Genomic DNA, 24,648 nt, shown 5'->3' with positions numbered 1-24,648 from the left:
TTTTTCCTCGCTCTCTTTCTCTCTCTCTCTCTCACACACACACACACACACACACACACACACACACACACTGCAGGGGAACAAACTGTACATGCTAAAATATTCATCAAACGTCTTCGGCTCGGGAGGACGTGGAAACCGCACGAGGCACGAGGCATGATGGGATTCCCGCACATCCTCCGTGCCGCGTTCACGACTTTGGAGTTTGACAGCTTCTGCGAGAGTAAGTTCACATTTTGAGAGCGCTTTGCCCAGCAGAATGACGGGAAGAAACTTCAAGTAAAGAAACGTAAAGTAAAGAAACAAATATGAACTAACACAGTAAAGTGCCAGATACTGTGTGTGCAGCTGAGATGAAAAAAAAAAAAAAAAATCACAGAGAGATGCCAGAAAAAGAAACTACATCTCCACATTTAAGCGTCACAGAAGGCCGACTTCTAGCTGTGTTCTTTCTAACCCATCGATACACACTGTCTTCAGATTCCTTGTGATGTGACGTCTTACAGGTGTTGAATCATTGGGCTCTATTTTATCTCTGAGCTCCTGCTGCATTCAGGGTCCAAGTCCACTTTTACTGTTTTAATGGTGGAAAAAAAGGCTGAAAACGCAGTAAACCAATCAGAGCGCTTTCTACAGCCAGGTGTGTCACACCTTGGTGGGCTGCTGTTCTAATGGAGGATTCTCCAGGTAAGAAGGAAGGCGAAGAAAGTGAAAGCTCACAAGCAGATAAGATAAGATAAGATAAGATAAGATAAGATAAAATATACTTTATTGTCCCACAAAGGGAAATTTGTTTTGGGCAAAAGTGCACTTTCCACATCAACATTTAAAACACAGACAGAAAACTCACAATAGCAGCATATGTACAACATTATAGTTCAGCAGACAGCCCAGGCCCTTCAATTTACGCCGTCCATAGAACAAATGTATAGTAAGTGCCAGTAAAAATGTAAGAGTAGTAAAGGTTAAAAATAAGAAATAAAAATATATAGAACAAGGAGAACTGTATTCATCCATAATAAATAATGATCATAATAAATAAATAACAAGCAGTCAAAAGAGTCAAGAGATCCCACCCACACTCAGGGCTATGAACTAAGGGCCTATTGTTTAACAGAGCAATTGAAGTGGGGAGGAAAAGGTTTTTAAAGCGATTGCTCTTACAACTGCACGCACTGTAACGTCTATCTGAAGGTAACAGCACATACTCTGCCAGACTAAGCACTGTTTTCTCAAAATTTATCTGTAGAGATGGAGAATCCTCTACAGGACTCCATCTGAGCTCCCTGAGGTGAAGCAGCGTCCCTGTGTGTGGGCCAAGCAGAGCGGACGCTCGCCGGCGCCCCCTATGGAGTGGTGAAGTCCCGCCCACCCACTTCCGGTACATGGGTCCTCAAAAGCAAAAAATTATGAATACGATCCAATGGGTAGATAAAAATTATTTTCTGGTCCCGTTTGAATTGTGCCATGGATTTCACATATGTTGTTTGTGATATTTAAAGATCATTTTTCACGCAAAGAAGACCACAATTTAGCGCGAAGAATATTAATAATGTTAGGTTTTGTGTGAGCCCGCTTTGTGAACTACAACTCTTCACTGCTCTCGGTGTGAATGATATACGTCACCACCCGCACTGGAAGCCTACAACAGACATGGCGATTTCTCTGCTCCGCGCTGAGTTTTTGAGGTTCTGAGTTTTTGAGGTTCTGAGTTTTTCCGCCCGGCGGCGGGGTCCGCTCGCCCTCCCGCCCGGCCCGGCACTCCGTCGGCCCTCGGAGACGCGGACAATCGGGAACGAAACACACCGGCATCTTGATTTGAAACTGGATGGAGGGAAACGGCGATGACGTGACGTCACACACGCGACACAGCATGTAGTCTTTCTAATTGTGTTTTCTCAACAGCATTTAACTGAACAATGGAGCAATAAACGGTCAAACTCTTGACATGAAAATTTGTTATTTAAGCCGATAAACAACATTTGCGTAATCCATGGCATAATGACGGGGGGACCAGAAAATAATTATTTTCTGTCCATTGAACACCATTCATTTTTTTCGCTCCAAAAGGTCCCATGGGGGCCCACTGGAAGGGGCGGGACTTCACCACTCTATGGAGGCCACCATCACTGTGATAATGAACTTCAGACAGCAGAGAAACCTGCAGCACTGACCTCAGAGCTGCTGTTTGCTGCTCAGTCACTTTCAGCAACACTGCAGCTGAGCTCATGAACAGGAACACGCCCGTGAAGCTCAGAGGGACACGAGAGACTTTGCGCCGCTCGGAGACGAGAAAAGACCCCGTGCAGAGAGGAACCTTTAAGTTTGGGTTTTCTGTTTCCTCAAAGCAGAGCTGTTTGTCGCAGTCGCGTGACACAAAAGGACAAACATGCAAATTTTTGCGGCGCATGGTTCGGGTGTAAACTAGCCACCAGGATATGGAGCCGTGGTTAACGCATCAATAATTTAACTCTCTGAAAGAAATGGCTATTTTTACTGCCGTCCTTTTACTGAAGGAAAGTTTGGAATGCAGGACTTTTACTTTGAAAGCACGATTTCTCGATTACAGCGTTGATACCTTTACTTCAATGCAGGAATTGAGGACTTTTTCCTAAAGCTGCTGTTTAAAACCTAAAGACAGACCTGAGCACAGTCTCAGTACAGACACACAAACACACGAGGAGGTGCTTTCACAACGGCAACCTCTGCACATTTCAAGGGTGTTCAACAAGATATCCTCAAACAAACCAAAAAAAAAAAAAAAACAGCTGATGTGTGGCTGCTGCTGGCTCCTGTGTTATCCTGATACCTGGCCGGTGTGACGGCGTAGCTGCGGCTCCGCCATGACGCTCGGCTGCGATGGCCTCCCCTCTTTTCCCTGCGCAGGAGGAAGTCCAGCAGCTGCGACCAACTCGGCATCCCCGACCCTCACGGTTCACACACCGGACGTTTTCTCAGCCAAACAAATCATGTCTCCTGGCTGACTCAGTTCACAGGACGATGCCAACATGCCTAATGACCTGTACTCTTTTTGGGGCAGCGTTTACTCAAAGAAACGAGGAATCGCGGCGGTCGACGGGTGTTTTCTGAGGAGCCGGTGAAGAGAAGAGTCTTGGCGCGGAGCAGAAACGCTCTCAGGACCCGCTCAGCCAATGTAATCACACTTTATGGCACCGAGGTCCACAGCTGAATGCCCTCTCAAGTGTTCAGTGTCCCGACAGGGGTGTTACCTTACCGCACTGTGTAGGGGTGTATATACATGAGTGTGTGTGTGTGAGTGTATGTGTGTGTACATGAGACAAAAGCTGAATCCAGGAATCAAGAGTCAAGTGCTTCAGATGTCGGGGTTGATCCGGCGGGGGGAGATCGTTTGAACGAGCTTTTGTGCCGCCTGAAAGGCTGCGTTCGCCGTAATCTGCAACCAATCCAGACAGGCGACGGTGACGGGCGCTGCGTTCACGTGCCGGCGGGAAAGTCAGACATCTGGGACTTCTAAGGTGGCAGCTATAAAGGCCGCTTTGTCAGAAAGGCAAACCCAACAATATAAAGACTAACATTCAGCCAATGATTTTTTTTTTTTTTTGTTTGTTTGTTTTTTTAAGATCAATTTTGATATTTCAATGCTGCAATATCACTGCAAATTAAAAAGATGAGCGATACCATCAGAAAGAATATTAAAAATCTTTTACATAAAAAAAGCTCAAGAATAGCTTCTTTCATATCAGAGAGGGAAGACTTGGACAAACCAATATCATATTAAATTTGCACATGTGCACCATCGTTTTGAGGACTGCATTGACCGTTTGAATTCACATAAAGGATTTATGTGAATTATGTGTTAAATATTAAAGGAACAGTCTGTAATTTTTCAGAGGCAGCAGCTGCCACTCCACTTGGTTTTGTTTTGGTTACTGTCTTACTGACTTTACACATGCTTACCAATTACAATTAAGCCTTTTCTAGGAGTCACAAATGTGATAGCTTCCAATGGGGAAAAATTAGGCCACATACCCAAAGCATGTTTATGTAAATATGTAGGTTTTTTTCGTATGAAGGTATGGTGCGGTAAAACCCAAAACATGTGACTGACCAGACTTGAAACAAGCTCCTAAATACTTCCATAAGTTAAGTATCAACCAAAGACTTTCTGCATGACAGTTAAAAATTTCCCATTATCTCCCATTCACTTACACTACTCACAAAAAGTTAGGGATATTCGGCTTTCGGGTGAAATTTCAGGATGAACCTAAAATGCATTCTAACCTTTACAGGTGAACTTAATGTGACCTTCTGTAAACTTTTGAATGCACATGTCCAACTGTTCAATGTTTCAGTACTTTTTGCACAAGTTGCTGTTCTCTAACAAGGAGCTTAACAGCAAAATTCACATCAGGTGTTTGATGCTCCAGCTCATCGAGGTCGTATCATTAGGGAACGGCTGCTGGAGACTGGGGTACCTCAGATGGAGTGGCCTGCACTTTCTCAGACCTGAATCCCATAGAAAACCTATGGGATCAGCTGAGTCGCCGTGTAGAGGCTCAGAGCTCTGTACCCCAGAACCTCAATGTCCTGAGGGCCGCCCTTCAAGAAGAGTGGGATGCCATGCCTCAGCAGACAATAAGTCGACTTGTGAACAGCATGAGACGTCGTTGTCAAGCTGGAATTGATGCTCAAGGGCACATGACAAGTTATTGACACTGACATTTTTTGTTGTGGTATACCCACCACTGTTGTTGGCTTTTGTTTCAAGAAATTGTTTGAGATGAGGAAATCACCAGTGCATGCTTCTACTTAAATGCCCTACTTTCATGATATAATATCACTGTAGCGTGAACTTTTTATATTTTCCATAAATTTCACCCAAAAGCCAAATATCCCTAACTTTTTGTGAGTAGTGTATAATGGAGGGTCAAATGGGCGCCTAACTCCAGATCCGGACCTCCTACCACCTCAGAACCAGCGTCCGTCTGCAGGGACGCGGAACATCCCAGCCTTGACGAGCTTCCACTCTGCAGACAGGAACATGTTTTCTGCTGTTATACTGGGGTGGACAGATTTGTTTTCTCTTGCTCGTGGTGTCCCGTGACTGACGGAAATATCAACACCACCTCTGAACGACAGATCGAGCTGAGGTCCAACACAAACTTCTACCGAGGAGGTCATTCATCACTGGGCTGCATACTGGAGCAATGATGCTGCTATGTCATTTTTTTCCTCCTTGGCTCGAGGACAAACTCTCTGGCGATGCACTGCCGGTCACCGCACCGTCCCTCCACTGCTGAGCGGGACTCTGTTTGCTCAAAACAAGAGGTTTTAAAAGCCTGCAGGCTCAGCAGCTGGAGCGGCCAAGGAGCCTCATTTCTCAGTCATTAGTACCAACTCGCAACCCTATCAAACCTCCGCACATACATTACAGTGCTTCTGCGTAATTGGACAATAAAATTCTTAAGTAACGCTTTAAGTAAAGGTTAAATGAAAAAGGGAAAATATTATTAGGACAGAAAAAGCACGATCACGATGGCTGGTGTCCTGCCAGCGTGGCTGCTAGAGTCAACAGGCTGACCAGACTCATGGTGGCTCCCCGTCCCACCTTTAACTGAGCCACGCTGCTGGTTTATATGGTGTCATTAAAGGCCAGGCCATAATGACTGCATTTCCTTAAATTAGGACTACATTTCCCCCCGAAGCTATAAATGCGATTGTTTCCCCTCGGGCTCCCTGCAGGCTCTTGGCTTATCTCGGCCCGCATAGCTGCCGTCGCCATGGTGCCAGACAAATACTTTATTAGCTGGAATAACAATGTTTCTGTTGGCATGACGGGGGAGAGGAACTGCCCGTGCTTTCAATAGTTTACTATTTTAGGTAATTGGTTTACCCGAGCTGCAGTGTTTCCGCTCCAGTGACATTAAAAAGACATCAGAGACATCATCATCTCCTGCAGCCCCGCTCTGGCCCGCTCTGACATTTCAACTTGGCAAAACAAAAGGATCATTTAGGTTAATTCAAAGAGGCAATCAAATCCCACTCTGTGGATTTCTCCGGCATCAGCACTGCAGACAATTCTCTCCTCGGCGTTTATGGACAAATTAGCATTTTATGAAAAGGCAACTCTATAACTTCTAAATAGCTTGGAGACAAACATGTAATTAGTGATGAACTCTATCAGAAGGGCCTTATTTGGACTGTGGTGACAAGTGGCGGCCGGGAGCCAGCTAGAGCCAGGCGTGGGCAGCCTGAAAATACAGGGTGTCCACAAAGTGTCTTTACAATTTAAAAAATCTATTACAAAAGCAACTGAGCAACTGGTTATCAACGTTTCTCATCACATTGCATTTGTGTACTTCAGGTACCCTGTTGATGGAATAGGTTCTGTTAAATAAACCCTAAATCAAACATCTCCAGACCGGTGGACTGGAAGGGATGGCCCAGTTCCCCGGCCACCTGGTTCACCAGTCCCATGGACTTCTTTCTATTATGATAAATATATCATACAGCTGTCCCTCGCTATAACGCGGTTCACCTTTCGCGGCCTCGCAGTTTCGCAGATTTTTTTTAGTGCAATTTTGCATGTTTTTTTTTTTTTTTTTTTTAACAGCACATTGTGTTCTGCGTTCTGATTGGCTAAGGGACTGTAGACCATTGTCAATCCATCTCCTCTGTGCCGTGTCTCCTGTACAGTACAGAATGCGTTCATTCTATAATACTGGACTTATTTTTCTACGAAGGTTTGAACTTTGAGAGTTTAAACAAGAGAGAAAAGTGAGAAAATGTTAATGCCTGTCTGAGAAAAGTGTATAAAGTGTGTAGTGAGGGGTTTTACAGCCTTAAAACATCTATAATAATTGTAAAAAATAAAGCTGACTACTTCTGACCACTGTATATCGAACAAAGATACGGGACATCAATGACCTGAAGCTAAAGATCATTGATGCCGTTGCCACATAGATGAGGCTCTGCTACAGAGAACATGGCAAGAAATCGAGCACCGTCTTGATGTGCTTCGTGCAACTAATGTTCCCCATATAGAGGTGTATTAAATGAGGCAACAAAAAAAAAAAAACCTTCAGTATCTACTCCTCATTTTGTAATAATTTCCACAGATTTGTCTATTCATTTGCTTTTGTAATAAACTTGTTAAATTGTAAAGAGACTTTATGGACAGAATATTCATTTAAACAATAAGTTATAAACGAACCCCTGGGTTTTTTTCACCCACAATTATATTTTCACGGCAGCCAGGTGAGCCGTGGGAACGCTGCAGGGTCTGCTAAGTCACTGATATCATGACAATACTTTTATCCAGATACAAATTTACACCGATATTATTTTGAATGAAGCTCCTTATCATGTTTTGAGTCATTGATCCATGAGACACCACAGCCAGCCGAACACCGCCTGTTCTCACTGCTGACATCCACTACACTACGCTACTCAAAAAATTAGAATATCATGGAAAAGTTATTTTTTTCCCGTAATTTAATTCAAAAAAATGAAACTTTCATATAGTTTACATTCATTACACAAAATTTTTATATTTCTCATTTCTGATCATTTAATTCTTCTCTTGAGAATTTGAGCAACTGATCCAATTTCCCCTCAGTGATCAATGAAGTATTTCTGATCCAGATTGCAGAATGTTTCTAAATGTAATACCATCATTTTGTGCTTTAAGTATCCTAATAATACTCACAAAACTCAGAGCGCTTGTTTTAGTCACAGATTATGACTGGACACCCTGGACGCCTCATGCAGACGGACACATGCAGGAACCGGTGAGCTGGTTTTACCTGAGCAGCGTGTCGGCCTCTCCCGTCTCGCTGCAGGTGGACAGGCGGGAGTTGGAGCCCGGCGAGCAGGAGGAGGCGGAGCCCGGGTTGGACGAGCGGTTGGAGGCCGGGGAGGAGGAGGCGGAGGAGGTCCGGCTGGACTCCAGGGCCCGGGGCAGCAGCGTGGACGGCATACACAGCCATGTCTCCAGGTCGGAGAACTTGGAGTAGCTCAGCATCTCCAGGACGCTGCAGCGGGAAGCAGAGCGACACGCGAGCTGACAACAAAACTTTAAACTCAGCAGATAATACAAAGATAAGAAACACTGATACTCAAGATTTTCAGATACAAAAATAATAAAATAAAAAAAATGAAAGACAAAAATGACAGCTAGGCTAGAAGATGATGAGTCAGACTTCATCCAGAGTCTTCTGAAGCGGGATATTGATACTCTAATTTTTGCATTTTTTCCATTTTTGCACCAAAAAAAAACCCCACAATTATTCAGTTTCCTTCCGCAGAATGTTAGTGTTGGAAAAGCCCCTGCATTTAGAGCATCGTGGGACACTGACAGTGTTTTTTGTGCCAATATCTTTGTCAATATCTTGAAATTTGAGCATTTTGTTGCCACAATAAATTGCAAGTGTTGTGTTTCCTCCAAAACAGGAGGAACAGGAGACTAAAACTCTGCACTGAAGAGCGACTGACTCAATTATTTTTACTGAAACACTCAATAGATGTGCAATAAAAATAAACTGCACAACAGGTTTTACAAAATGACCAGTGTCTGACATTTAATTAGAAGCAGAGCTGTAAAATCACAAATTAAACATTTTAGCTACTATACTTTAGCATTTTTTGGATTTTTTTAATCTTACTTAGTGTTTAAGCCTATATTTCTGATAACTTCGCTTTTTCTTGACTATATTTTCATCAATAAAATGTGTGCTTTTACTTTACTCTGTGTTTGCAAAACTGAACATCAACACCAAATGAGACGTTTTTCTACATCAGTCACTGAAAGTAAGGCTGGGTGATTTGACATTTAGCAGTTTTAATCAAGATTCTTCTTGTTTTTCACAAAATACTAACAGATGAGAGTCTTAGCGAGCACGAGCACAGGACTGGCTGTTCATGCATGATTTTTCTGGGCGTGCACGTTCTGTGCGATTTCACAATTCAGCCGTCTCTTGTGCCGATATAAATCATAAACTTGATTTAATCGGTTTATCGTTCAGCCCTAACTGGAGGACGGCTCGAGGTCTGGACAGCGGCTTTATGAGTCGGGGTTACCTCTCGTCTCCGAGCCCCGGGATGTCATCTTTCTCCTCGGCGGTCTGGAAGACGCAGGACGTCCTGGAGTCCCTGGACGACAGCAGAACGCAGGACTTATCAGAGTCCACAGACATCTTCAGCCATAGCTGCAGGGAGGACAGAGAGGAAGGAAGCAGTCAAAGGCGGAGCGAGGCTACAGTTTCTCCCGATGACACGGCTGACTCTAACTCTGATTTCCTTCACAGCTGATGGACCAGATAAAGACTTGACTCGACAAGCGCGTCGGTCCAAAAAAGTCACCAGCGGCTGAGGTTTTCACAGCTACACAATCAGATTTCCATTTTTCCTTGCTACGCTTTTTGATCTGATTATGATTTATAAACTCTCGTTTCATCTGGCAGCAAAAAAGAACAGGAAGCTGGCTTCAGTTTTTCAAAGCTTCCCAGTTCTCTGCGACTAGGCGATGATGAGGATGATGAGGAGGAAAATGAAGCTTGAAGAGCAGCTGCACCCATCATTTTGGATACAGCTGCTAAATACACTCACCGGCAACTGTTCCTTTATTAGATACACCTGTTTAACCATTCGTTAACACAAATATCTATTCAACCAATCACACGGCAGTAACTCAGTGCATTCAGGCCTGTAGACATGGTCAAGACGATGTGCTGAAGTTAAAAACTGAGCATCAGAACGGGTTATTTTAGTGACTTTGAATGTGGTCCAGTTGTTGGTAGTACTTCAGGAACCGCTGATCTGCTGGGATTTTCACACACAACCATCTCTAGGGTTTTACAGAGAACGGTCTGGAAAAGAGAAAATATCCAGAAAATATCATCGGGTGAAGACGTCTTGTTGATGCCAGAGGTCACAGGAGAATGATCAGACTGCTTGGAGCTGATAGAACAGCAACAGGAACTCAAATAACGTCTCGCTCCAGCCGAGGTCTGCAGAGGAACATCTCTGAAGGCAGAACCCGAGGAACCTTGAAGCAGACGGGCTGCAGCAGCAGAAGACCAAACCAACGACAGCAAACTGAGGCTATGGTTCACTCTAAAACTGGACAGCAGGAGATTGAAAAAACGCTGCCTGGTCTGATGAGCCTCAGTTTCTGCTGCCACATTCGGACGGTCGGGTCAGGATTTGGCATCAGCAACATGAGAGTCTGGATCCGTCCTGCCTCGGATCAGCGGTTCAGGGGCTGCTGCCGTGACAGTGTGGAGGAGGTTTTCTCAGCACCAACTTCATGACCACGTCCATCCCTTCACGACCACAGCGGACCATCTTCTGATGCCGACTTCCAGCAGGAGAACGCACCACATCACAAAGCTCAGATCATCTCAAACTGGTTTCCTGAACATGACGGTGAGGTCACTGGACTCACATGGCCTCCAGTCAGCAGCGGTCCATACAAATCTCTGAGGGATGTGTCCAGCACCTTCTTGAATCTGTGCCATGAAGAATTAAGGCACTTCTGAAGGCAAAAGGGGGTCCAACCCGGTGCGAGCAAGATGGATAAAGTGGCTTCTTGAGTCCCAACACCACAAAGCAACAACAGCGACGCAGCTCACAGTGTGTTCAGATAGCAACTTTGGATCCTGCAGCTGTTTGGACATGTTCCCCTTCATATGTCAGTGTGTGTGTGTGTGTGTGTGTGTGTGTGTAGTGTCTTAAAATCATGTGACAGTTTGGAGTTCAGATGCAGACATGAAAAAGCGTCAGCGCACTGTCCTGCTACACTCACACAGGGAACATCAGAAACATCTGGAAGAAGAAGATCTTCATCAGGTTAGAGGAAACCTGAAGTCGTTAGTTAATTAAGCCCTTAGCCGACTGACATTTCAGCCATTTAGCAAGTAAAAATCTTTTTTTTTTTTTTTTTTTTTTTTGCTGCTAGTCAGACAAAGGAAGCAATCTGAAGACATCACTCTGGATCTCTGATCACCTCCCATGAGGCTGTGGCTTCATTTCACTCATTTATATATCTCTATTTAGTTATTTTTACACTGACCGAAAATGAAAACAAATCCTTAGCTGCGGCTCCTGTGCCTGGGAAAAGGGAAACTTCACGTTCACATGTGCGGACCAATATGTTTTTTAAACAGCACATGTGCTTTGTATTAGCTGTGCATTAGCGGTGTTTAATAGTGGGATCAAATTAGTACGTTGTTAAACAAAAACTCCTCCTTCCTGCATCGACCCTGCATCAGACACACACACACACACACACACACACACACACAGATTGCTGAGCATTACTTAAGCAGATTGGGACACAAAACCTCCACGTTTCTTCACCATGCAGTGCCTCAAACATGTCCTTTTAGGAGTTAAAGTTCAATTTCACTCATTTATGTAAGTATTTATTTTACAGTAACCTTAAAATGGAAATAAATCCTCAGTCGTGGCTCTGATTCGCGTGCAAAGTGACATTTCACAAGCGACAGTCACTTTCACATGGGAAATGGGAGGCTTGGTGTGCAGAGCAACATGTTTTCAAACAGCACATGTGCTTTGTGTTAGTTATGCATTAGTAAGGGGATCAAATTAGTATGTTGTTAAAACAAAAACTCCTCCTTCCTGCATCCCTCCTGCAGCAGATACACACACACACACACACACACACACACACACACACATACACACACACACACACACACACACACACACACACACACACACACACACACACAACTTGCTGAACATCAGTTTACTTTACTAAGCTTTCCTCCAACATTTCCTCTTGGAGTGTAAAGGTCCCGTGTTGTTTCAAAGCAGCAGAGTTTGGTGTGAGAAAGTCAAGCTGGTGTGTGTGTGTGTGTGTGTGTGTGTGTGTGTGTGTGTGTGTGTGTTGCAGGGAGAGCTGGTGCTAATGTGCAGCTACACGTGGCTACTGTTTTGGCCTGTGACTCACGAAAAGTGGCAACACCCAGGGAAAGTTAAAGCAACACTCCTGCAGCTCTTGGCTCTACTTTCTCTCCTTCTTTTTTACCTCGGCGCTGCTCACTTCAAACAAAACATGCAAAAAGGTTTTTGACATGGCGGGGCCTGTTTCACTGCGGCTCCGCTGCTGCTTCTCCTCTTGTTCCTCCTCTGCTTCCCTCTTCCCCCCTCGGCTCATCCATTTTCAGCCGCTGAGGCTAAATCCATCCGGGCGACGGAGCCGGATCACCCCGGGACCGCTTCTCTCTTTTTCACCTCCTCCGGCGGATCCCCTCCGGCTGCGGCTCTAATCTGCTAATCGCTTTCGTAGCTTTTGACGTCGCAGGGTTGTGTGTGGAGAGGGAAAAAAAATAAAAGCAGAGCTAAAACGAGAGCAAAGGGACCGCTGGAGGCTTTTGAAGTTTGCGAGCAGAAAGTTAAACGTCGCCTGGAGAGAGAAGTTTACCGTCTCGGCGTCTTCCTTCTCCTGCAACGTCGCTCCGTCTTCTTGTTGTTCCTCGGGGCGCAGACATCTGCTCCGAGTCCCGTTAACGTGTCTTTGTGCTGCCTGGCGATGTAAAACATCCTAAAATACAGTCAGCCAGGCCGGATGCGGTTCATATTTCAGTCAAAGCGGGTATTTTGGCCAACTTACCACACAGACGCCCAGTTCCACATCTGGGAGCGGCCGAGGCTCGCCGCCGTCGCTCTTACTCATCAGCCAATTAACTCAATTAAAAGCGGAATTAACGAGACGCGTCGCCGCGACAGACAGCGGCCCATGTTCAGGCTCCTTCACACGGAGACTGTGCCGCAGAGACTTCAGACAGTTCGGTTCAGAGAGAGCGGCTCCTTCATGTTCACACTGAGAGGAAAGAAAGAGAGAGAGAGAGAGAGAGAGAGAGAGAGAGAGAGAGAGAGAGAGGGAGATAACTCCGGACAGGAAATATTTATGTTGTTAGAGGCCATCCGCCCCCGAAATTGCTGGGGTGCAATTACATCTGGCCCGTTTTGGGATAAACAGCCCATCCGTGCGCTGACCCTGTAATATCCCTATAATATTCCTATGATAATCCCACAGGGTCGTGAAGTGTCGCCTTTGTAAACTTATAATGATTTAATGATCATTTATGGGTTTTTTCTCCTATTGATGTTAGAAGATTCCTATAAAAAAAAAAAAAAAAAAAAAAAAGCAGTGTGTCATACTCTATAGTGAGTTCCTATTTTTCTTCTTCCTATGTGGTATCACTTTAAGATTTTTATTATATTCCTATAATATCCTTACAGTGACTTGCAGTGTGGCCGTGGTGTTGTGCACTGAGTTTATAGTGATTTAATGGCCATTTTCCTGTAAGTATCCCATAATATTTCCTATATTGAGACTCCCATAGGAAATGCAGTGTGTCTGTCATACTCTAGAGAGAGGTCATACTGGTTTTATGGTCCTTAATGCAATTTCTTCCTCTTCTTCTTCCTCTTCTTCTTCTCATCTGGTATCAGTATTGATCTTTATTACATTCCTATAATATCCTGGTATTGAACTCTCAGTTTATGGTGATTTAATGGTAATTTGTGCCACTTTTTCTCCTGTGGTATTACAAGATTCCTATAATATCCATAGAGGCATGTCTTTGGTTAGCAGTGACATACTGGTGGTTCATCTGACTGCCTTTAGTGTTTCTGTAATTATGATCCTATGAGATCTTTAGATGACTGGATAGTGATGTTATGCGCCTTTATAGCTCCTATTATTGTCCAAATATTACTTTAATAATCAATCAGGGACTTATTGTCTCCTAAGGTCACCTATTATTTGAATAAGCCTGTTTTTAGTGGTACTTTATGGTATTTTTTTCTGATATTACTATAGCACTCCTGTAATACTTTTTTTTAATCTGCTATAGAATCCTTTAAAATATCCTATGGGCTTGTAGTGTGACTAGGCTACTTGATAAGTTTATAGTGACCTTATGATCATTTTATTTCCAATAGTATTGTCATGATTGTCATTTAATATTGGGGCTGTGTATCACTTTAAGATTTCTATAATATTATGGCAGTTTATATCCCCTATACTGTCATATGCACATAATATTTAAACAGGGATGACTAGTAGCCTTAATGGTTATTTCTGTCATTTTTAACCTAATTAATGTACTTTTCTCCTGTAGTATCACCATGAGATTATTATAGGGAGTTACATTGTGTCTATGATACTTAATGCTAAATTTATACTGATATTATGGTATTTTATATCCCCTACAGGAGCGTTATAATATTTATGGTTCATGGTGAATTAATGGTCCTTTATGATATTCTTTCCTCCTGTGGTATAACTATGGGATTACTATAGGGATGTATATTGTGTCTATGATACTTGATACTAAATTTATAGTGATGTTATGGTATTTTTTAATCTGCTATATCTCTCCTGCAGGGACTCTATTAGTTTATAATCTTGTACTTTTTGCTGCGCTACATTTATCTGACGGCATTTATGGTGTTTTATGGTGTTTTTCTTCCATGGCATTTCTATTTAGAGGATAATAATGTGACTGCGGTGCAGGCTACTGTAGGGGGATTATAATTATCTCTACATGATATCATTTTAATGTCTTTACACAGGGATTCACAGTGTTCAGTGAGTTTGTAACGACCTTACAGTGCCGGGTGGTGTGTTTGAGGTCATGTCAGTGTGGGATACAGTCACATTAGGAAAAAGAAAAAAAAAAAACGCATTAAAACGAAACAACATTCCGCTAAAAGCACCAGCGGTTTATATAATCCCAGAGGGTATTGTTAAAATGTTGTGTTATGTCATTTATTATTTATTTTGTAGGTTTTATCGCCACAACCACTGGGGTTTCTGAGTCCAGAGGTTAGATAATAATCTTTATCATAACAACAATAATAATAATGATCATAGTTATTATGGTTATTATTACCGCTCCGCTTGATGATAAACGTCGTTCATTGTTTTAAAAGATGTAATCCCCGTTTCGCCTTTTAAATAACCTGAAGCAAGGCATTACACTGCAAAAAATATATGTATATCCGTCTTATCAAGTCATTTAGTCTCATCTTCAGTTTTCAAATCTTGTTCTTCATCAGACAAGCATAAATATATCTGCCAGTGGGATTAAATAATCCCACTTGTTTCCAGTGCATCTTCACTTGTTTCAGATTTTTTTTCTGGGAACAAGTATAGATGTGTTGAAACAAGGCAGAATAAGGCAGATCAGCCACTAGGATCAAGAAAATGTCACTAAAAGCTAAAAAAAAAAAAAAAAAAAAAAAAACAAGCTGATTAGTGTTGGAAACAAGAGGGATTATCTCATCCCACTGGCAGATTTTTTTTTTTTTTTTTTTTTACCTAGTTAGAAGAAAAACAAGATTTGAACACAAAAAAAGAGAATAAATGTTTTGTTAACATGGAAACTTTTATTTTTTCCCCCAGGGTTCGGAGTTTAGGGCCACCCAAGTGGAAAATGTAAACCCTGTACATGGAACTGTAAAACATGTAATTATGAATTGCAGTTCCTGTGTGCACCACTAGATGTCAGGATGGTTGTATCAATACATTGATATGAATACAGATTGATACACTGAGTGTTTGAGTCAAGAGTTTGAGCACATCCATGCATGCAAGTAAACCAGAATGCAGGCTTTTATTTTATTTTTGATTATCTCTGTTGTTTGTATTGTTGATGTTATATTCTATTTGTCTGTTCTATTGTTGTTTTTTGTTTTCCTGCTGAATCCTGCTAATTTCCCCATGGGGATCAGTACATTTCCATCTCATAAATCAGATCAAACATGCTTTTTTGTGTCTGTCAGGTAAAACCAAACACACTTGCAGTTGTGCTTTCACAGAAAGTGGCTGATGTTTCCTCTGTTTTGCATAAATTACATCTATGTAGCCTTAATGTGGGGAAAGAGAGCGAGAGAGACAATGGACAGGAGTTTTTTGTACATTTTCATTGTGTTTACATGAATATAATAGGGTGATATTGGTCTTTTCTAAAGTAAAAAATGAAAAAAGAAGAAAGTGGCCAGTAATTGTATTCTGACATGATGCAGATGGGAAAACCCTATGATATAGCATTTCATTCATGCATATGTTAAGTAATGTTTGTTGTAAATTAAGTCTTCATTTAAAAGGCAGTGATTTATCCACCATTGAACAGCTGCCAACACTAACGGTGGCTTGGGGATTTTTAGTGTCCCATGATGGTCTAAATGCTGTTTCAGAGGCTTTTACATGCTGATATCAGAAACATTTTCAGAAGAAATACTGAATATTAGTAACATCTCAGCATCAGCCCTCAGAAACCCATATCAGTCAAACCCTTTGTCCCATGAGACGATTTTTTTTCTCTTAATAGAAGCTAAGTAACTTTCCAATCTCCTTTCCATCGTGTTCAGAATTCCCGAGCCGCGTACAAACGTCCCTCGACATCAAAACTTTTTCATATCAAGAACCCCCCTCCCGGTGGATCCGCATCACATCACAGAACCCTTTCGCTTTTAAAAGACATTTTGTCCCTGATGGACCCCCAGCTGAGAGGGTGCAGAGGAAGCTATGAGAAAACAGTCTTTACATAAACTGTCGCTGGACTAACTTTTCTTCTAGGGAGTGAAATAACGGCGAAATGAGACAAGGGACCCCCTGAAATTCCCACACGGACTCTCGGTGGTCCCCAAACCCTGCTGTGGGAGCCACTGCTCCATAGGAAATAAGTTAACTGATACTAATATTATTATAGGCTTTATGTTCCCATGGACATTTAACTGCACTGCTAAAAAATCTCCATCTTCACAAGTCATTTAGTCCAATATTCAGAATTAAAATCCTGTTTTTCTTCAAATAAGGTAATAAATAAAAATCTGCCAGCCGGATGAGATAATCCCATGTGTTTCCACTGCAGTTTTGAGGATTTTTTTCTGCAAACTAGTAATATTTATACTGCATATTTATACTAGAAGTATATATGTGTTAAAACAAGGCTGAATAAGACAGATCAGCCACTAGGATCAAGAAAATGACACTTGATTCATAAGTGGATTCAAGTTGACCAGTGTTGGAAACAAGTGGGATTATCTTATTCCACTGGCAGATTTTTGACCTTGTTGGAAGAAAAATAAGATTTGAACACTGAGGATGAGGCTAAGTTGCTTTTATAGTTTTTGCAGCGTGAACATGCATGTTTTTGCTCCACAGCAGCGCTCGGCCTCTCAAAGCCACATCTGTCAGACACAAATCTGAGTCAAGCTGACATATTCTCAGCAGCAGGTCGTCTTCTGTGTGAGTGTGTGTGTGTGTGTGTGTGTGTGTGTGTGTGTGTGTGTTGTGTGTGCAGGAAACATCTGGCTGACGCTCCACTTCTTAAACAGGTCAGTTCATACTTAATAAGTCAGCGAAACAGACAGGTGATGATAAACTGAGCGGAGGGTTACACCGCCTCAGCTGATCCTCTGTCCTGCTTTGGCAAATTGGGTTTCTGCCGCCGGCCCGCTGAGCCGCTCCTGCACCCTCATGTTTAGCTAAAGAAAGTTGGAAAGTGTAAAAAAAAAAAAAACTTCTCAAAGTGGAAAAGGGTTTTTTTTTTTTTATCTGCTCACTCACAGTTATCTCTTGTTCACTAGTGCAAATCCTTCTTTTCCATTGATTCAGACCTCTTTCTCATTCATTAACCTGTCTTTAATTAATTCAAAGTGCTCCTTTCTTTTTTCATTTATAGATTCTGTAGGTAAATTACTTCATCATAGTTTGAACAAACAACCATCATACACAGACGGTCTGAGCCAAATCAAAAGAAGTCATCCAAGCTGCTCCTGGGGCTGCAAATCGAATTTGTGAAAATCTGTGCGAATCAAACATCTGATCACCTCAAGGAGGCGGGGCTTCCTCAGTGTCAATCACCTCTCATGCGCACTCACTTCCCCCTTCAAACTTAGCTTAGCCTAACGTAGCTCTGGCACGTTAGCTTAGCGGAGCTACAGAATGAAAAGAGGAGGCAGCCGGCTTGCTACTTCCTGTTTAGCTGATGCATCGACATCGGAGACACACGCATAAGCTGCATGAGGGTGGGAGGGGCTTGGAGGAGGAGCTAAATGACCTTTTTAATGAAAGGCAAAAAAAACTCTTCTCTCCTTCCAGGAGTGTAAACTGTCTCTGCTCCTACATTTCAGGGAGAAACTTCTTCGTCACTACACGGGATCGTGTGTCAGGAAAGTATGAGTTGCCTTTTGGTGTCCCTCAGGGAATCTGCTTCAGTCCCTTACTGTTTTCATTAGATATGCTTCCTCTGGGAGACATTATCAGGAAAATTTCCACAGCTATGCCAACGACACACAGCTGTACATGGCTGTAGACCCGAGTGATGACCAATCCCTCTCCCATCTACCTGCAGTAAACAACTAGATGCAGACCAACATTCTTAAAATACAAGAAAACAGAGATTTTGCCGATTGATCCACAAGCCAAATGAGAATTGGTGCTATCCAAACTCAGCAGCTTAGCCCTGCAAGTGAAATCAGAGGTCACAAGGCTGGGTGTTCCTCGATTCAGGCTCTCAATGGTTAGGACCGGCCCACATCACTAATTCTTTGTCATAGTATAATCCTTCACAGCCTCTTACATCCTCAAATTATGGAATTCCCTCCCCGAGGCTGTAAGAGATGCTCTGTGAACATTTTTAAATAAACCACAACTGAAAACTTACTTATTCAACATTCTTTTCAACTAACGGTCACGTTTCTTATGTCTTATTCTTTTATTTTGTTCCTTTACATATTGTACTGTTTTTATGTCTTCCTTTGTGTTACATTCCTATGTCTGCCTTTGTTTCTACATTTTTTTTTTACTGTTCTTAATTCTTGATCTTAACTTGTTTTCGCTCCATCTCTTACATATCGTGTTGACTTTGTTTTACTGCCTCCACTTGTTGTTTTTCAACTGATTGCTTGGTTTTATCGTGCAGTATTTGCACTTGTTTTTACTTGCCCGTTGTATACTATACTGTATGAAATGAAGTTTATCATTATCATATTCTTTTTGCGTTCAAACCCTTTCATTGATTTCAACTCAAATGTTTTCGCATGTAGAAGCTACAGATACAAGATTTATCCTCCAGCAGACCAACAGAGCAAATTTACATTCATGTCAAGGAGAGAGCAGAGCAGAAAAGCAGAAAATGTGAACCAGCAAAAGAGGGAGAGAGGGGGAAGTGGAGAGGACGTGATAGAGGTATGACAGGATGTGTGACTGCGAGGATTTTTATCATGGTTATGGTATTATTAGGAGAGAGGGAAACTGAGGATGTTATTAGAGAGAGAGATGAGCCAAATCGAGAAAGACCAACGGGATGTGAAAACTGAAACACAGACGAAATAAGAAGAGGAGGTCACAGGGAATCTGCCAATACTGACTTTAATTCCTGTTATTCTGCAAATTTATTGCTACCAGGGATTTAGCACCAAAGCTGGTAAACATGAACAATTTCAGAAGTAGAGCCGCTGCAAAAAAAAAAAAAAACAAAAACAAAAAAACAGCACCAGTCAGCTGTGGTGGACATTTTTATCTCTGCCATTCTCAACAAATGGGATTTCCTCCATATCTGAGTAATGATTCACAAATTTCTGTGTTAGATTGTCATAAATAGGTAAAATGGCAACACTCTGTTCTCTTTAAATTGCAGTTTCATGGTATTTCTTTTCCAACTATCAGTGAATTCCCAATTGCTTATGTTATGTTAAAGCTACAATAAACAATATTACATGCTTTTTTTAAAAAAAATAAAATTGATATTGTTATTTTTATTATTTACAGTAAAATAACTGCAATGTGAGAGTTATCACTGTGGGTCTCATTTCCACCATACAATTTACAGCCAGCTTTCTAGATTTCTGTATCGAATATAGAATAAGAATCAGCTCCTCCTCTTCATCCCCATGCCTCTTCAGCTTCACGTCTCTGAAACATCACATTCTGCAGATAACGGGATCCAAATTTCAGATCGGTGGGGCGAGTTCATTCAAAGCAGCGCCACTTTGTAGCTGAAAGTCTGCAGTTTCTCCACATTGTCAAATTAGAGCTCAGAGACAAAATAATCCAAGTTAATCCAGCAGGAGCCTTGAGAGTGGGAGTGAAATTTATCTTTGATTTTCATCCCCGAGACACAGCAGGACTAACTCTACCTGTTCGTGCTCTCAACTCCCTCTGGTGGTCAGAAAACACTTACTGCAGCTTTAAATACTCAAACATGATTGGTCAGTGAAGGCATGTTGCAGTTTGATATTTCTGAATAATGATTGTCGTTGTTAAAAAAAAAAAAAAAAAAAACCTACTGTTGCTATGGAGAGTCGCTTTGATCGGTTTGACAGCAAGTTTGATTTATCACTCTGGTCCTTTTGGTACCCAACAGTGACACCCGCTGACACCTAGAGGTCATTACAACATGGATATCAGATCAAATTACAGTGTAACATACAAACAACACTTAAAAAAACACATTATGGTGATGTAGCAAGGCTAACGTAGCTATGGATGTTTTCTTTCATAATCTAGATGTAGTACCACTTTATTACAAGGCACTGTGGAATACTCAGCTCTGATTGGTCCATTGGCGTGTAGACAGCTCACACGACGCTTAATTACCACCATCAATTAAGGACCTACAGGAGCCAAAAAGTCACTACAACATGGATATGACTTTATTTGGAACATGAAACATTGGATTAATGTAACGTGCAGATACTAACTTGGCTGAGATGTTGTCTAGTCTAGTCTAATCTAGGTCTAGTTGTTATGGGTGCAAACAGAACCTATGGACTTCTTGTTTTGGTCTTGGGGACTAATATGTAGCCCCACCTAGTGGAAAAGTCACGCCACAGTGCAGATGAGCACTGTTGGATTCCTTGGCCATCGACACACAGGTGTACACACATTTTTTTCCAGTGCTGTTGTGGTCAGTCCAGCAGGAATGGGAGGAAAGAGATGGTAAAAAAAATATATATATATCTGATGGCTGCACAGGCTCCAGTTCTTAAAATGTTCAGTGGTGCTTTTAATCCAAAATCTGAGCAATCTGGGTTAATCCCGTCCTGTTTCACCTGGATGTTGGTGTTATGTTGGTGAAGTGAGTTCCTCCATCAACTCAGAAATGTACATATACATAGTGTTCAAGGGGAAAGTGGTATATGGTTCACAACAGGGGGTGAAATGCATGAAAAAGAAAAGAATGACAGAAATAAGATAAGAAAGGGACTTCCTCCCACATGCAAGCAAAGGAGGGAAACCAAGAACCCTTTCAAACCTCAGCACGACCGTACATAATGTCTTCCACAGACCACAAACATTTATTAAACTGACTTTATTATCCCTCAGAGAAAAATTCATGTACTCCACCCTGACATTTAAAAGAGAGAGAGAAAGAGGGGACAGAGGTAAAAGGGAGAGAGAGATAGAAGCCGACAGAGGCTGAGAGAGCGAGTCAGATGCCAAGAGTGGAGGAAAGAACAACGGAGTGAAAGATAGAGCAGCAGAGAGGAAAAAAGGGAGAGACAGGAAGCAAGAGAGGTGGAAGAGAGACAAAAAGAGAACAGATGAAACAGAGAGAGAGAGGGAGGGAGGGAGGGAGAACTGCAGGTTCCAGCGGTGCGGTGAAGACAGGCGAGGAAGCGTCCCCATAATTCACCGTTTTCATGTGGGATTCTGCTTGGCAGCCGTGGGATTACCTCATTTCCTGGTTCTCAGTGTAAATACGCCAGCCTGTGCAGCCCTGGAGAGCAGACAGGAAGGGCTTCCAGTTCAGAGGTCACTGGGCCAGAGAAAACACTGTGAACGGAGGTAGCACTCTGCCTAGAAACCCCCAGCACGACCACCTTCGCTAACATCACACACCGCAAGCCCTTTTCAAAGTGCGTCCATTGGTTTGAACCCAAAATTCATGGCGCTTGACCAACGTTCCTCGGAATCTGTCCTCCTCTGGTACAACACGCAGTTTAAAAGACGGTTTAATTGGAAGCTGAATGTTCATTGCAGCTTCCAATCGTTTAAAACACAGCACGACTTCATTTTTTTTCCTAAGCAATTCTCCTTGGGGTTATGGCAAATTTACAGCACAAACGCCACGTTCCAGACCTCTGTACAGAATTTCCGACCTTAAACTGGGAACGTCCGAGGAGGCGTCCAAAGCAGCCCAGGATGGGAGGAGATGGCTGGACCTTATAGAGGCCTTATGCACCACTCGTTATGATGAGGCCTGAGCAAGTCAGTAAGTAAATTTGGAGTGATGTAATGAAATGTAACAAGGTCCAACTCAGAAACTCAGGTGAATCTGAACCCAACTGAACCCCAACTTCACTGAGGGCCCGAGATCTGATGTCACGCAAACGTAGTGACACACAGAAAACAAAACAAAAAAAACCTTTACCATTAGGGAAATAAGCAAGCATTGCTCCAGCTAATGGCCTTCTAGAAAGTGTGTATTAACATGCCAGCACCATGTTGATATTGTCATTTATATGTCATCTTTTCAAGCTCCCTCTCTTGGACACTTGGCGGTCTCAAGTCAGGAACATCAAGCAGGAATTCCCCGTCTTTGCCTCGTCTGGAACGGCAATAGTCCAACACATTAAAGGTTGGTTTGATGGTTTACTGAAATCAGATTTGAAGCGCTTCCCCCCTTGAGTTCAGTTGGTTTGTCCATGTGAGAACAATGTCTCTCGTGGCTCCAGATAACCTGAAAATGTCTCAGTCCTCTAATTAGAAAACACTGAGTAGAGCACGTACCTCAGCCAACATTGCCACCTAGCTCCACAATGTTAGATACCGTTGTTGTCGCGTGAAATCCTTGCATCTCCAGTTTTGGTGATTTTCATGTTTTAGCTTAATTTGAGTATTTACATTCTCCTCTATGGATTCAGAAAGTTTTGCAACCCCTGTGGTTATGAAACCTTGTATTATTATGTAAACTGGAAAAATGTACAATTGTCAACCTAGGAACAAAGCTGTTTTCCTTAGTTTCTGAAAAGCTGATATTGTGGAGGTACAAGGCTTTGGTTGGTTATTTACCAAGTTAGCTACCACGGCCCCTTTGGGCCAGTCGGTGTGAAAAGTGAATAAGCTCTTCTTTGCCATTTGATAAACTTTTCTGCAAAGTTTGATTATGTTTTGTGGATCTGTTTATGAATTACATGCCTTTTTACAAGCAGCCACACCCACTACCAAACCCCCATTTTGGCCAATCAGTGTAAAAAGTGAATCAGCTCTTCTTGCCACATGGTCAAGCTTTCCAGTTTCATGCAAATCTGCTCATAGCTTTTCGAGATAACCTGCAAATGAACAATCAGACAGAATAGCAACTATGCTGGCAGAGGTAACAACAAAACTGTGGTGAGACAATAATCCAGCCAGCTACAGGAAACCAGCCCAGGACACAAAGCTTTACTGGTACCAGCAGATGGAAAACACAGCGCATTAAAGACAGTTTCAATACGTACTGACCTTTCTGAACCACAACACTCAGAAGGTTTTATCAGGTGCACCAAACTTTTCCAAAGCATTCTCCAAAAAAATCGGGGGTCTCGGTCTGTTTCTATCGGAATCGTGGTGCCGACCAGCTGAGAGGTGAAAAGATTTCAGTCCAAACCAAAATGAGGAAACGACGACATTGATGCAATGCGTTTCGTAGAGATATCAGTTTTCTATGAATTTCTTGCCTGCCAATCAAACTGCAAGGAACAGGTTTCTATTTTAACATATCAAAATGAAAACAGATTAGTGTGAGCTGTAGCCGCTGACTTTTCAGACTTCTTTACTGCTATTTGTACCTCAAAGTTATTTTTTACATAAAGACTAGGCTGTATGTGCTAGTCTAGACGTACTGCTGCCATACACTGTTCCCTATGGCAGACTCACTCGCAGTTACAGCAGTGTGAAATAAACCTTGATGGATACAATACATCATTTTAATTGGCCTCTGGTACACACTCTTTCAAGGCCAAGTATGTGTGAAGTCACCAAAATGAAGTCTGGGACTTTCTTCATGGCTGAAGTGAAGCTAAATTAAATCCATTAAGCTTTGTTTGCAAGCCAAAACATAAAAATGCAACAAAATCATCATTTCCACTGTGGCTCAGACCAACGAAGAGGATGTGCATGATTGATCCGGCCCAAAAAGTGGGTTTAATATCGGTACATGGATCTTTAACCGCTGGATTTTAATGGTATGTGAGCTCTTGAAATCAGTGAACAGCACCTTTGTAATACATCTTCATGAATAAATAAAAGAGAGCAAAACAATTATCTGTGAGGAAGAAGAGCGGCAGAAACTATCTCCACTGCCGGTAAAATGGAAACAGGGCTCGTCCCTGGAGAAATTGATCCGAGGCACATAACTCATATCATCCTTTACCCAAAAACAGATCAGGGAAAGAAGTAATTTCGCCTTCATCCTTGTGGGTTAGTTAGCGTCGTCCCATCATGCCTCTAATGGGCTGGGGACGGGAAATCAATCTCCGTGCATTCATTTAACATCTCCTCTCGTTCTTATTGCTTTGGAGCGCATCGCCTCCAAATCACAACGATCCCCCGGGCTCGAGAGCAAGCGGCGGAGCGGGCGGGAAGCGAGAAAATAAAATCGATTCCGCTGGAGCGACCCGCGCGCCGTTGTAAATGTA

The 24,648-nt window shown here is 42.5% G+C and overlaps 1 protein-coding gene and 1 long non-coding RNA gene across 6 annotated transcripts in view; one reads left to right on the top strand and one right to left on the bottom strand.

The window, feature by feature from the left end:
- ankfn1a (ankyrin repeat and fibronectin type III domain containing 1a) overlaps positions 1 to 12,806 on the bottom strand; it is a 212,847-nt gene extending 200,041 nt beyond the window's left edge. For 2 of the 5 annotated variants that reach the window (XM_030077905.1, XM_030077906.1), the window contains exons 1-4: positions 12,620 to 12,806; positions 12,431 to 12,550; positions 9,061 to 9,188; positions 7,788 to 8,015 (exon numbers count right to left, since the gene is read on the bottom strand). In XM_030077905.1, coding sequence (XP_029933765.1) covers positions 7,788 to 8,015; positions 9,061 to 9,188; positions 12,431 to 12,550; positions 12,620 to 12,682 — 539 coding nt within the window. In that variant the 5' untranslated portion in view covers positions 12,683 to 12,806. Of the gene's footprint in view, positions 1 to 7,787; positions 8,016 to 9,060; positions 9,189 to 12,034; positions 12,296 to 12,430 lie in introns of all 5 variants that reach the window. The other 3 variants (XM_030077909.1, XM_030077907.1, XM_030077910.1) reach the window with 3 other exon arrangements.
- Positions 10,931 to 23,818, top strand: LOC115377854 (uncharacterized). Its single transcript, XR_003930071.1, has 3 exons — positions 10,931 to 11,000; positions 17,359 to 17,362; positions 23,807 to 23,818. It is a non-coding gene; the product is annotated as an uncharacterized LOC115377854 (long non-coding RNA).
- The last annotated feature ends 830 nt before the right edge of the window (positions 23,819 to 24,648 follow it).

Source organism: Myripristis murdjan, chromosome 19, assembly GCF_902150065.1.
Source record: "Myripristis murdjan chromosome 19, fMyrMur1.1, whole genome shotgun sequence".
Taxonomy (NCBI): Eukaryota; Metazoa; Chordata; class Actinopteri; order Holocentriformes; family Holocentridae; genus Myripristis; species Myripristis murdjan.
The sequence above is the reverse complement of the archived record's forward strand: the minus strand, read 5'-3'. Positions and strand labels throughout refer to the sequence as shown.